The sequence below is a fragment of the Poecile atricapillus genome, chromosome 2 (assembly GCF_030490865.1).
Source record: "Poecile atricapillus isolate bPoeAtr1 chromosome 2, bPoeAtr1.hap1, whole genome shotgun sequence".
NCBI lineage: Eukaryota > Metazoa > Chordata > Aves > Passeriformes > Paridae > Poecile > Poecile atricapillus.
The window spans coordinates 66845558-66858235 of NC_081250.1; the positions used below are offsets into that span (position 1 = coordinate 66845558).

The 12678-nt window shown below is 43.2% G+C and overlaps 1 protein-coding gene across 2 annotated transcripts in view; it reads left to right on the forward strand.

Annotated features, from left to right (window-relative positions):
* The first annotated feature begins 230 nt into the window (after nt 1-230).
* The window catches only part of F13A1 (coagulation factor XIII A chain), a 57844-nt gene continuing 45396 nt past the window's right edge, over nt 231-12678 (forward strand). The window contains exons 1-3 of one of the 2 annotated variants that reach the window (XM_058833069.1): nt 231-354; nt 1288-1441; nt 6997-7185. In XM_058833069.1, the coding sequence (XP_058689052.1) occupies nt 1294-1441; nt 6997-7185 (337 nt within the window). In that variant the 5' untranslated portion in view covers nt 231-354; nt 1288-1293. The remainder of the gene's footprint in view (nt 355-1287; nt 1442-6996; nt 7186-12678) is intronic. The other variant, XM_058833070.1, reaches the window with a different exon arrangement.

The window sequence follows — 12678 nt, forward strand, 5'->3', positions numbered from 1 at the left end:
TTCTCTTGTGCCATAAGCACTCCTACTCTCTCTCTCAAAAACAACTGAAACTTCAATGCCCAAGTTGTTTCCTTAGCTCAAAAACTCTGAAATGCTCCTGGTGAGAAGAGTTGGGGTAAGAAAGGCAGGGAGAGGGGAAGAAAAGACATGCCAGCTGTGGTGGTAGATCCTCTGAGGTGATGTGGGGAGGGCTTGGCAACCCTTTCAGCATTGTCCTATTGCAACAGGAAGGAGGAGGATATACAGAGACTACTTAAAAGCCCTCAACTTTTTCCCTGCTTCTATTGCTTCTATTGCACTTCAGAAATTCTGCAAGGGAGAAGAAAAAAAAAAAAAAGAATATTTGAAAAGAAGGTACCCTTGATAACTAAAGAAAACCCTTCCTTTTAGAGCTTACTTCTATTAAATAATTGCTACATTTTAAATTGCTGTTTTCAGGGGCTTTGGGAGGAAGTTTTCTTCTCAGTCATTAATATTTTCTTAGAAGGGTTGCATGGCTTTTTCACTGCTACATGCTTACACTGAAATAGATGTGAAAGCAGTTTTGAGTAGCTCAAAAAGAAGTCTCTGATCAGCCTACATCTAAGATTTCCCTTAAGGACATTAGTGGGAGAGAGAAATAAGTGGATAAATGCTTTTTTCTTTCCCTTTTTTCCCCTTTACCCCCCTCTCTCTTCCCCCCTCCCCCTCTTTTTTCTCAAAAGCAGATTGTCTGGGTGCAGGAGTTAGCCCTGTAGATATTGGGTGTTTGTGTGTATAGGGACAAAAATACAATTCTCCACTTATCATCCACAGACTGTTGTAGGCTGTAATATTTGGCTTGATTGCAGTATGACTTATAATGCCATTTTTATTAGGAAGAGGTAGTGTGTGATGCACTTTCTGAAAATATAAGTTGCTATTTTGAATTCAATAATGCTTTTATGGAGGATGAGAGAGTGAAAGATTTTCCAGTTCTTTTACCTGAAACTTCACAATATTTTCAGTGCCCTGCTTCTCCTAGGCAAATACTTCTGTGTTAGACGTCCTTCTCCTTCTCCCACCCCCTCCTTCTTCTCTTATTCATGTGTTTTGATGAACACAAAATGCCTTCTAATCCTTAGAGAGCTGTACTTATCATCAGACTGATGTTTTCTGCCTCTCAGGTTTTATTTATGTAAGTCTAAAAATGTGTAACTCGCTGGCACCCCACATTGCTTTTGGCTTTTCCCATCTTGCACGTGCCATGCTAGCTCATGTTTGCTTTTTCCTTGCATTCTTTCTTTCATGCTGTTACAACGTTTTTAGTACAGGATGTCTGAAACAACGAGCATCAACGAGGAGAATAAACTTCCTCTGAATGGGAGAAGAGCCATCCCACCAAACTACTCCAATGATGAAGAAAATGAGGTTCCTGAGATGGAAGCTTTTGGATTGATACCTAGAGGATTTAATCCTAGAGGTACAGTGTAAAATTAAGCTGTAAATCTGTTTTTACATCTTCCATACTCTGTGAACAGGTCTGTGAACTAAATCCAAACCACTTTTTCCTTACATCTTTCCAATTCAGACAGTTTTGCTAGCTGCTCATGGGAAAACTTACTGAAACCACCTGTGTGTATGGAAGTGTTAGCATGGGTTATGGGTAAGGAAAATGAGGACTAAAGAAGCCGAGTGACCATTTATCAGCTTGAACTGTGGGACTGGTTAAAAAAAGGCAAGGATGGGTTTTTCCAGCTTGATCACAATTGATCACAATTGATCACAACTTGATCAGTCACTTTAAGAACCTGCTGTTTTCAGGCATGGCTGTGGCAGCATTGGAATGAAGGGCCAGAAGGAGTCTGTTTTCTTAACGGCCCATCTCATTTATATGGCCTTAACCTGCCTGTGCAACTGCTGCAAAATGTTATCTGGCAGGGAAAACTTTTGCTATATATGTTCAGCTCACTCACAAAAAATTAACATGAGACTAAAAGAAATACCCACATGATTATTTATTCTCCTGTGAAAAATGTTTTAATCATTTGGCAGGAGAAACAAAATAATATCATGGTAGAGAATAGACAAATCAAAGTATGTTCCCAGTGTCAGCTCTTTGGAGTCAACCTGAAATAAAAATTACCTAAGATCTGGTTTAAAAGTTAAACAGGATTAACTTCTGAATGACTCATCAATGAAATGATGTTAATTTTTTTGCTTGTTTGAATTGAACAGCAGAACTTGTTGAATGTGGCAGCTCAGGGTAGCTGGATGTAATACTACTTAATGCTCATAGGGGACTTTTCATCCAGAGTTGAAGGAGTGCTAAATAAATGTGGACAAGAATTAATTACTGAATTTCACACATTGGGAAACAGGCAAAGAGTTTTAAGTGACAAGTTGCAAAGCATTATTTCTGTAATCCTAATCATGTGCCTTAATCACCCTCCCCTCCCCACCCCCATCTTAATACACACACATTTCTTTTAGAAGCATTTATTTTTTAAAAAAAATGTCTGAACAAACCAACTAGCATGTTAAGACTGCAGAAATTGTGCTTGAACCTATTCTGACAACCCTGTAGCTCTGGGGCAAGTGTGTGTGTTTAAATTGTCAAATGCAATGTTGTGCAGGTTCCAGCTAGACACTGTTTCAAACCCAATATGCTCACAGAAACTGGAGATGTATGAGTGTGGGATACCTTAGAAGGAATGCAGCCTGTAGCTAAAGCCCACCAGTACCAGGAGAAAGATTCCTGTTGCTTTTTGATGTGTTTCACATCAGGCTCTGAATGAAGTGTGGTGCTTGTGGGTGGCAGCCTCCTGCTTTTCAGAAATGCAGTGGAAACTTAAGAATGTCAGGTCAAGTGAGTTGAGGCAGGGGCCCAACATGTCCTTAAGGTTTTTGTGGCCATTGGGTAAACCTGGCTATGGAACTGGTATGGCTAAAAAATAAATATATGCAAAAAACCCTCTTTTTGTACAGCTGGATCAGCTCTGCTGTGCAGTTCTCTCCAGTGCTTGTAGCAAAAATATGCAAGGGGTGACCTGAAGGGTCACCTGAAGGGTCCCTGAAGTACTGTAGCAGCGTTCCTGTTTTGGTGCTTATCAGCTGTGATCTAAGCCTGTGGTACCAGCTGATACAAGTGTGGTCCCTGGATATATTGTTTGGGGTAGAATGCTTAAGTCACCTGTCAGACCACATTAAAGGTTTTTTGACCCATGGAGCAATGATGGGACATTAAGGAGCTGATCTTTCTCCAGAGGACTCTCAGTGTTGTGCTTGGGGGATAAAATGATTGTCCATGGACAGAGCAGGAGCAGCGCAGTGCTCTAGAGCTGTGAGCACATCCTGGCAGAGAGCTGCTTGTGACACTTTCACCTTCTCCTGCACACCCCTACACTTCTGGGCTGTCCAGATTTTTCTGTAGTGGTTCCCAGATTTTGTTTCCATAACACACTGAAAAAATGCATGCAAATGCTTTTATCTCTGTTGTTACAACGGAGGTGTTTTCTAGCCTTTGGACATCTGATATAAACATCTAAACACCTATGTCTTCACCTGTGTCAGGTTGTAGTCAGCACAGAGCCATCCAGTGAGTGGAGGTGAATGCATAGGTTGTCTGGAGAGTCACTGGAAATCAGTTCCATGGTGGTCTGGACCCTTTGCTTCACTGACTGCACCAACCAGCCATCAACTGTCCATAATAAGTTACATACCAGGCTCACATCATTTAGATGCCTAAATTTAACTGAATTCTGCCCTTGATCTGTGCAGTGTAGGAGTCTACAGCTGAGCTAGTCACCCTCGTTTCCCTTGACAGCCAACAGAGAGAAACAGGCATTTTTAGGGTGTGATTCATTTGACCTATTTTAGCTACTACTCTCGGATGAGGTAAGACCCTGTGCTTGCCTAGCTCTCTGCTGACACCCACTTCTACTCCTCTGAATCACAGCCGGGGCGAGCACGGCTGCTGCCAGGGCCGGCTGCGTCCCCAGCCCGGCCAGTGGGCTGCCCGCTGCTGGAGCTTGCCTGCGGGGGGAGATGCTCCTGGGGGGGACGGAGCGCTTCTTCAGCAAGAAGCTTGTGTCCCCGGGAACATCCCTGTGCCGTGTCCTCCTCCCCCCGGCTCGTCCTGGCCAGCTCATCTCACCACAGTGTGTCGTGAGTGGGCTCGGTGGGAGGACACAGCCCTGTCATCCCACCCTCCTTTGCAGAGTCCGGTGACTCGCCAGGCATTTGTGCTTCTCCTGCTAGCGGAGTGATGGGCACTTCATTTGGAAATTCACGCTATTTTTGGTAGTACTTCAAAGCCCTCCCTCTCTGGTTGACTGAGGAAACCTGGTGTTTGAAGGCTACTCTTTTTATTTGAAAAATTGCTCAACCTTGTGCTCATTTATTTTCCTGCGAGCTTAACATTACACAAGCTTTAAGAAGGCATCACACTGTTGCCTCTCGTGCAGCAAACCTGCTTGCACTGAACAACAGGCTACAGGCAAACCCTCAAGTGGACCTGACTTCAAAGGAGGTCTCAATTGGCCACCTGTCCCTCACAGATGAGCATCACCTGGAGCTTTCCTTTGGATCACAGCCTGGTGCTGGTCTTAGCACATCCCTTTATCCTGCACAGGTTTTGCTCTTTGTAATTACCATTACTGTAATTAGCACAGGCTCAGCTATGGGTTATCTTCATCTGGCAAGCTTACTGTACATTTTAAGACTGAGACCAAAAATGAAATATGTTTTTTGCAGATGCATATGGCTGTGTTATGACAGGAGCCGTGTAAAGTCCTGTGATAAAATGAAGCAAATGCTGATCTGAAAGCCCAGGGTGGATTGGCTTTGCAGTTCCTTAAAGGGACTAACATGCAGAGGAAGGATGGGGTCACTATTGCCTTTTATTGCAAAAGAGGAGATGAAAATAAAACAAACCCTCAGCTCTGTTTTTATGCCTCCTTGGAATGAGGGAGAAGCTGAGCCAGTTTCTTATTGATAGCTTCACTCCTCACAGGACCCCAAAATACACAGCTTTTACATTTAGTGCTTTTAGGCCAGATGGGTTTGGAAGCTATAAGGGGAGATATTCTCCCCTGTCCCTGCTTTATCCCTGTACAGAAGATTCCTGTCTCGTGTAATTTAATTGTGAGTTTTGTCAGCATTTTTGAGAGAGCATTGGTAAGTTTTGCAATGAGGGAGGTGGAGACATGCCCTACTTCACAGAGGGGCAATGAGAATGATTTCTGAGGAAAATGTTTCATACAGACATCTCTATAACTTCAGCAGTGCTAAAGTCAGTGGGTTTTTACAGTAGTTATTCCAGAAGGCTGGTGAATTAAGCAGAGAATAACAATAACATTGTCATGGGACTTTAAGCCTGACTCGGGATTGAACAGAGTATTCTAGCCTTTTTGCAAGCTAGGGTTAGCAGGAGGCAGATGGTTTTGGGTTCAGCTATGCAGGGCTTTTCCATTAAAGGTTCCTTATCATGCTGTGTCCTCAGGCATATTCTTTTCCTTCTGTTTCCTAAAGGACACAGATAAGGATCTGAGGGATGATGCAAGCAGGAGTGGGACCTACTCCCATTGCCCTTATTCCCCTGTCTCCCATTAGCTGTTGCCCAGAGCCCAGGCTGGAGCAGGAGAAGCACCATGCTTCCCATCCAGGGAAGGTGCTGCCTGCAGTGCTCTGCTGCTTGTCCACAACTGACAAATTAAACAATTGTGCTGAGCTTCTGTGAAAGGGGCCACATTCAGCTCTCAGTGACTTGAATGTCCGACTCACTCACTGAGCACATCATTCTTGCCCACAGTGTGGTTAGTAGAAAGCCAAATTAGCCACCATCACAAGTACGCACAGCTCCACCAGCTGCTGTAAATGTGCAGCTCTTTTTGCCAGGTATGAGTTTGGCTCTGTCACTCTAAGTATAAAATGCAGGAATTAGCTTGTTTCTAACTGTCAGCACCTGGAAGGACAAGCTGAGAGCTGCAAACCTAGTTTTACCCTGCTGTCTCTCCCCTGGTGGTGAGCAGTAATGGTCCTGCTCCTCCTGGCAGAAGTTTCATGATTATGTGCCTAAGCTTGTAGGCAAAAGAACAATGTCCAGTTCATTTTCATGTGGTTTCTCATAGTGTGAGAAGACTCCCATTGTGCAGGTTCATGGTGTGGTACGGTCATGTAGCTTATGGTGACTGAAAGTGCCCGTGGCTATCCCACTGCCACCCCACACTGGTCATTTGCTGAACAAACAATTTCTAGCTTGCAATAAACCTTTAGAGAGCCTGAATTTGAATGGAGCAAAGCTTTGCCTGTGCATGTTATAGATACCTACTGCTTGCCTGTAACTGCTTGCCTGTAACTCTATGCTGTAATTATATGCTGTGATGGTATATTTAGTTTTCATAAGAAGACACTAATAGCAGTGGAGGTGTACTGAGAAGCTGAGACATAACACATGCAGTACACCCAAACCTTATCTAACACAGGCAATCCAAACTCTCAGCTGAATGCAAGATCATTAGCTGCCTCTCAGGCTCTTCAGCTCTCAGTACTGGTAGCATTTTGCAAAATAATGTATTTAAGTGTCACAAAGCCCCTGTGAATTTGTATTTTACAAATGGGGGGCTGCAAGAAGGGAGACAAGAAGCCCCAAACATCAAAGTCCCACTGATTGCTCTGGTAAACCTGTGATAGCAAGGCCCAGACTTGCAGAAAGCCAATGCCATTGGAAAGATGGGTCCACACTCTCCTTGGGGTCATTGAACTTCCAACACCTAGTGCTCTTTCTGTGGTTGCCCCCACCATGCAATAGAAGCCTTTTAGCCTCTGTGAAAATGTCCAGTGGACAGAGAGGTGTCTGTCCATAAGTCTTTTCTCAGCCAGGAGCACGTAAGCCCCAGACAGATCCAGCATGTTCCTCTTGCATGGTGTTCCTTCCCTGGAGAAGGGGAGGGCAGGGACTCTGATTATGTTGATACCGATAATGACATTTCAGCACACTGACTCCTTCCCCCTCTGCTCATTTACATGTCTCTGCAGATTACCTGCGTGTTGTGGATATTTATATGTTCAAGGAGCCTCATGAGATCAACAAGCAGGAGCACCACACTGACAAGTACTACAACCCCAAGCTGATAGTACGTCGGGGACAGGCTTTCCAAATCCAGATTGACTTCAACCGACCCTACAAGCCAGAGACAGACCAATTCTGGCTGGAGTTTTTGATGGGTGAGTGCCTGGCAAAGGATGTGTCTTATAAGCAAAGCAATTGTCTCTCATAAACAGGAAAACAGCAGAACTTAATGGCTGGGTCTTTTCCTGTTATGATTGATAAACCATAAAAACAGGCTTAGACATTGGAAAGGAAGTGTTTTTCCAAACAGGGTTTGAATCCTTTCTTGAGAAAACCAGCAGAATTTTATGTGTGAGAAGAAAGAGCAAAATCTGGGCGTTTCTGTTTCGTAAGAACCTGTACTTTTTGAGCTTTCAAAGTTATATCTGGTTAATGCTGTATGGCAATGCTGAAAGGTAGGTGGAACAGGAAACCTCTTTTGTTGGTCTTTAGGAGATGTAGGAAGGAAGAGTCTCTTGTTTGAGGCAGGAGAGGTGACTGTATGATCTGAGATAGCAAAACATTGATTACATAAAGAGGTGAAGTTACATGGGGTAGAAGAATCTTGCAACTTTTCAGCCTGCATTTGCAAACAACTTAGTAACAAGAGATAAAGTTCAACGACTGTAATTTTGGACCAGAAGCAGAAGCATAGAATCTCTAAGGCTGTAAATGACCTCTAAGGTCGTTGAGTATACATGTTAGCCTAGCACTGCCATGTTTACTACCAAATTATGTACCCAAGTAGGGGTGGTGATTCCACCACTTCCCTGGACAGCCTGTTCCAATGCATGGCAACCCTTTCAGTGAAGAGATTTTTCTTCCCAATATCCAGTGTAAACCTCCCCTGGTACAACTTCAGACTATTTCCTCTTGTTCTATTGCTTGCACCTGGGAGAAGAGACCAATCCCCTTCTTGCTACAGCACCTTTCAAGCAGCTGTAGAGAGTGATAAGGTCTCCCCTGAGCTGCCTTTTCTCCAGGCTAAACATCCCCAGCTCCCTCAGCAGATCCTCACAAGACTTGTGCTCCAGACCCTTCAACAGCACTGTTGCACTTCTCTGGACACTCTCCAGCACCTCAATGTCTTTGTTGTAGTGAGTGGTCCAGAAGTGAACACAGGATTTGAGGTGTGGCTTCACCAGTACTGAGTGACTTACTCAGGAGAATATCAGAGACTTTCTTGATTTATTGGCAGAAGAGAAAGAGAGCTTTTCCTCTCACTGAGAAATCTTCGTCAAAGACCCAGATCCAAAGTTACCTAAGTTGAGTCACTGAAGGCATGGGACTAGAGAAGGGCATAACCTCACTAGAAAAGGAGAGAAGCAAAAGGGTTTCCTGCTGTGCTCCAAAGATGGCCCCACCAAATTCTGGTCCCTCCACCACAACTCTGGGAAACACCCAGCGTCATTTAGATTGATCTAGGAGTTTCTGTGTTAAGACATCAATGTTCCCCTCATAAAGTCTTTAAAGTAGGATATAATTGATGTTTTAATTTACTTTCCTGTGAGGTGCAGATCTGAAATTTGTTACGCTGAGTCTTTTCGATTGTTGAATTATGATGATGTGGCCGTTTATTAGATTTGTTGCCTTCTAAAGCTCGATGGGTGTTTATCTCTTAAACATATGTGCAGTGAAAATGTTAGTGTCTGCACATTTTTTTTCATGGATCTCTTCTTTCTAATTTAAATTAGGGTTGGGAGGCATGTTATGACAGTCCAGTGAATGATTGGCTGAACAGCCATAAGTGCCTTTAAAAATGTAATATGCATAAATATCATTAGTTCTTTTGGGATTTAATTACATTCAAGATTGTTCCCTTAATCTTTATATGTTTAAAACAAACAACTGTATCAAGAAGACATGGAAAATGGAACATTTGTTTTTTATTGCACTCGGTGCAGTTTGCATTTGTTTTAATCAGATATTCTGTACTGTAAGAAGAAAATTAACACTTCTTTTGACATTGCACAATCTGCTTAAGAGAACACATTCATTTATTTCTCTGTTGCTCTTTCCTAACACATCCATCCAATACTCTCATCTTCAGTCATGGCAGGAATGGGGTTAAGACAGCCTGAGCCAGGGGAGTATCTGCAATAAACACAGCTCTGAATGATTCCTTTGGAGCTAGCCCTGAGTGTGTGGTGGAATTCCCCTCCCTCTTCTTCACTGTCGCTGTGAAATGGGATGGGTGTCCACATGTGGTGGCTGGCACCTGGCTGCAGATACAAGATAGTGTTCAATGCTACTGCCCTCCCCTGTTTTTTCTTTGCTTCTGTGAGCACCACTGCCCTCTTGTTGCAAGGACTTTAGCTCACAGAGATTCAACTGGGAGGTGTTCAAGTTCCTCTTCTGGGAACTGGTCAACACTCAGCACTCTGCAAATGTTTCTTTTTGTGAACATGTGGTGAAAATGCAGTATATTTGATTCTCAGAGGCTAGCAACAAGAAGCAAAACAAAAACAGCCCACAGCAGAGAAGAAAAATTCAGAAATTATATACTTGATTCTTGCTACTTCTCCTTTTAGTATCAAGGCCAGCATTTAATGCTGAGAAGAGGAAGGAATTTTCTCTTATGTAGGAAAGACAACTGGCTGCTGAATGTCTCAGTGCTGTGCTCTCAAACCTTTTGTCACAGGAAGATGTGGCCATTTTCATCCAGTTTTCTTCAGTTTCTCTTCCTGAAGAGCTGGTTCTCACCTCTCGTACTGCCTGAACAGCAGAACCCAGTCCAAAAGCTCTTGCCCAGGCTGCCTGTGAGCAATGGAGAGAAGCAGGCACCTCCAAGCAGAGTTTAACCCTGCTGTCTTAAAGTGGGATGAACTCTCTTCTTTTTTCTTTTTTCTTCCTCTGACACTCTCTCATAGACCAGACTCTGACTTTAAGAACACTGAAGGCAGGGAAGTTGAATCTGTCAGGCAGAAGCTATCCCTAGGGAGTGGCTCAGACAGCAGCCCTGCAGCAGGGGCAGCTTGAGCTCCTTTTTGTGCTGAAAGGAGTATGCCTCCTAGGAATGTGCTGAGTTTGGGAGATTAAAGTGATGGACACACAAAAATATTTGCAGGCTGCTGTAAGATGACCTTTCCAGGGAGCACTCTGTGCTCCTGAGCAGTAGATTTCAAATGGTGCAGCAGGACTGTTGAATAGAATAACCTAGGTTGGAGGGGCCTCTGGAGTTCTCATCTCTAGCCTGTGGTCAAAGCAGGTCCACCTTCTCCAGCATCTCTGGGTCTTTGCCTATGAGCAGGTTTTGAGTATCTCCAAGAATATGGATGTTTCCCCAAACAATGTGGTCCAGGCTGTCCTGAACTGCAGAATATTTTGCGTGGTTCAAGGTTCTCTTCTCATAAGGTACAAAGTTACTCTATAAGGATGGCTGGCCTTGGTTCCCAGGGAATACAGTTGGAGCTGAGGAAACTTGAAGTCTCCTTTTGTAGGGCTGTGCCTGCAGTGGGGGATGTTTATACAACAGTGCCTATGAAGCTATTCAGAAGTTATTAGTTCCCAGCTCTGAGAAAGTTCCCAGAGTTGACATTAATCCATCACAGAATTTTTATCCATTAAAGACTAATTTTGATCCTGAAAAATGTGACAATTGTGATGGATTGATCCTGTGGGTGTGCACAGAACTATTCTATTTCCGTTATTCCCTAAAATTTACTTTCCTTTCACTTTTTTTTTTTCACTCCTATTTTTTCTTCCTTTGCATCATTAAAAGGATGATTAATGAAGCAAGTAAAGCAAGTAGAGACTGCTTAATCCTTTTAATTGATAATGAATCAAGGGTACCTGGGACAAATACTTCTTCTATCATGTGAAACTGGATCTGAAACACTCAGAGAACAATCTTTAATTACAATCCTTTTTAATCCAGAGTCCATTTAAACACCATTTTCACAAAATTCATGGGTTAAATTGTATAATCAAATCTATATATATGTAAATATATATATATTTGTGTATATGTAGATATATAAAAATAAATATGTGAATATATCAATAATTCACTCCGATCACTGTCAGAAAGTCACTGTTACAGACATTCTTCTGTGATAGTTCTTTATGACTAAAGTCATTCTTACTTTAACAGACTGTTTTCTGCAGAGTCATCCCTGGTGAAATTGACTGAAATGCTAACATGCAAATTATTATAATTCAGTTTTGTACATAATCCTTCATTAAATTAGGACAATAGTTGCCTGCCAAAGTATGGAACACAATGAATGTGCCAAAAAATACACATGGAAAAATATCCACTTATAAAGAGTAATTAGATATAATTCCAGTCCTTGTGCTGGACCTCAGCCCTGCCACATTACCTATGGTTTGAGAGCTGCTCAGTCACCACGTATTTTCTTTATTTCTTTCTACTTCCTGGTTTTCACAAGAGGAAAGGTAAGCATCACCACTTGGATGATACTCATTTTATTGGTCTGGGGTTGCAGAGTAAAAGCCATAAGAGAAGTGCTGATGCTGTGCTTCCATCTTACTCCCCACAGTGGGATTAATCCCACTTGGATTTGGAGTGAACCCACAGGAGCCAATGGACTCCTTCATCCACCTTGATCTGTCCTGACTCCTGTCTTTGTAGTGATGGAGATACTTTGTGCTCCTCTTCGTTTTCCACAATGCAAGGCTTAGCCTGGCTGAGCATAGCTCCCACACCTGGGACAGCCAGTTTGGTGTGAATGCTGCAAAGTTTCCCCTGGCACTGCTGCACTGGCAGGGATTTCTGTAAAAAGCAGATGTATGATGAGATGGGCTTATACAGCCTTCAGTCTTGATTTTAGTGGTAGTTTCCAGTACGTGGCTGTAAATCCTTGAGGGGCTGATGAGTTTATGTGGTGCATCCTGACTCTAATGATGTATTTCCCCACATCCTCATAAATTGATGTCTATTTGTGTTTTCCTTAAATGGCTTCATAAATCTGTATATATTGGTCTAGCCCTAAATGTTATTATGAACATTTTATTCATTGATGCACTTCTGGAATGACCATAAATTCCAGTCCCCCAGGCTAATATCGCCTTTCCACACATGTGCATGTGTGGGCACCCACGCACCTGCCCACATGCTCTCCTCAGGCTTCTATAAATCATTGGCTTCTGGCCTGAGATCAGAGGCTTACTGCTCTTTTTTCCACAGTCTTCCCAAGCCAGTTCCAGAGGGACCGTTATAAACACATCAAAGAAGCTAAGAGCGTAAAGATGTTAGAGCTGATCCCATATGGCTTATTTAGGTGACACCAAATTCCCATTTATAGTTGGAGGGATATCTGAGTTCAACTAGATAGTCAGAGGTCCAGTTCAGGATACACACACCAGAATCAATGGAGCTCTTCATAATGTACAGCGTCCACGGCCTTTCCCTGTTTTCACAGCAGAGTTGGGACAGGAATGATTCCGGGGTTATTGAGGTTTTGATGGTTTTGTCAGGCAATAATTCTGCCTTAGTGGGAAGTATTGCTGCCTCTGCTGTCACCCGTCCTCCTCAGCCGCTCTGGGGCAGGGCAGGCTGTAGCCAACAGAGGTGCTGGAATATGAGATGTCCCCCAGCACTAGGGATGGGATGTTGAGCTGAGTTCTGACTCTGTGTGAAAGTTGTT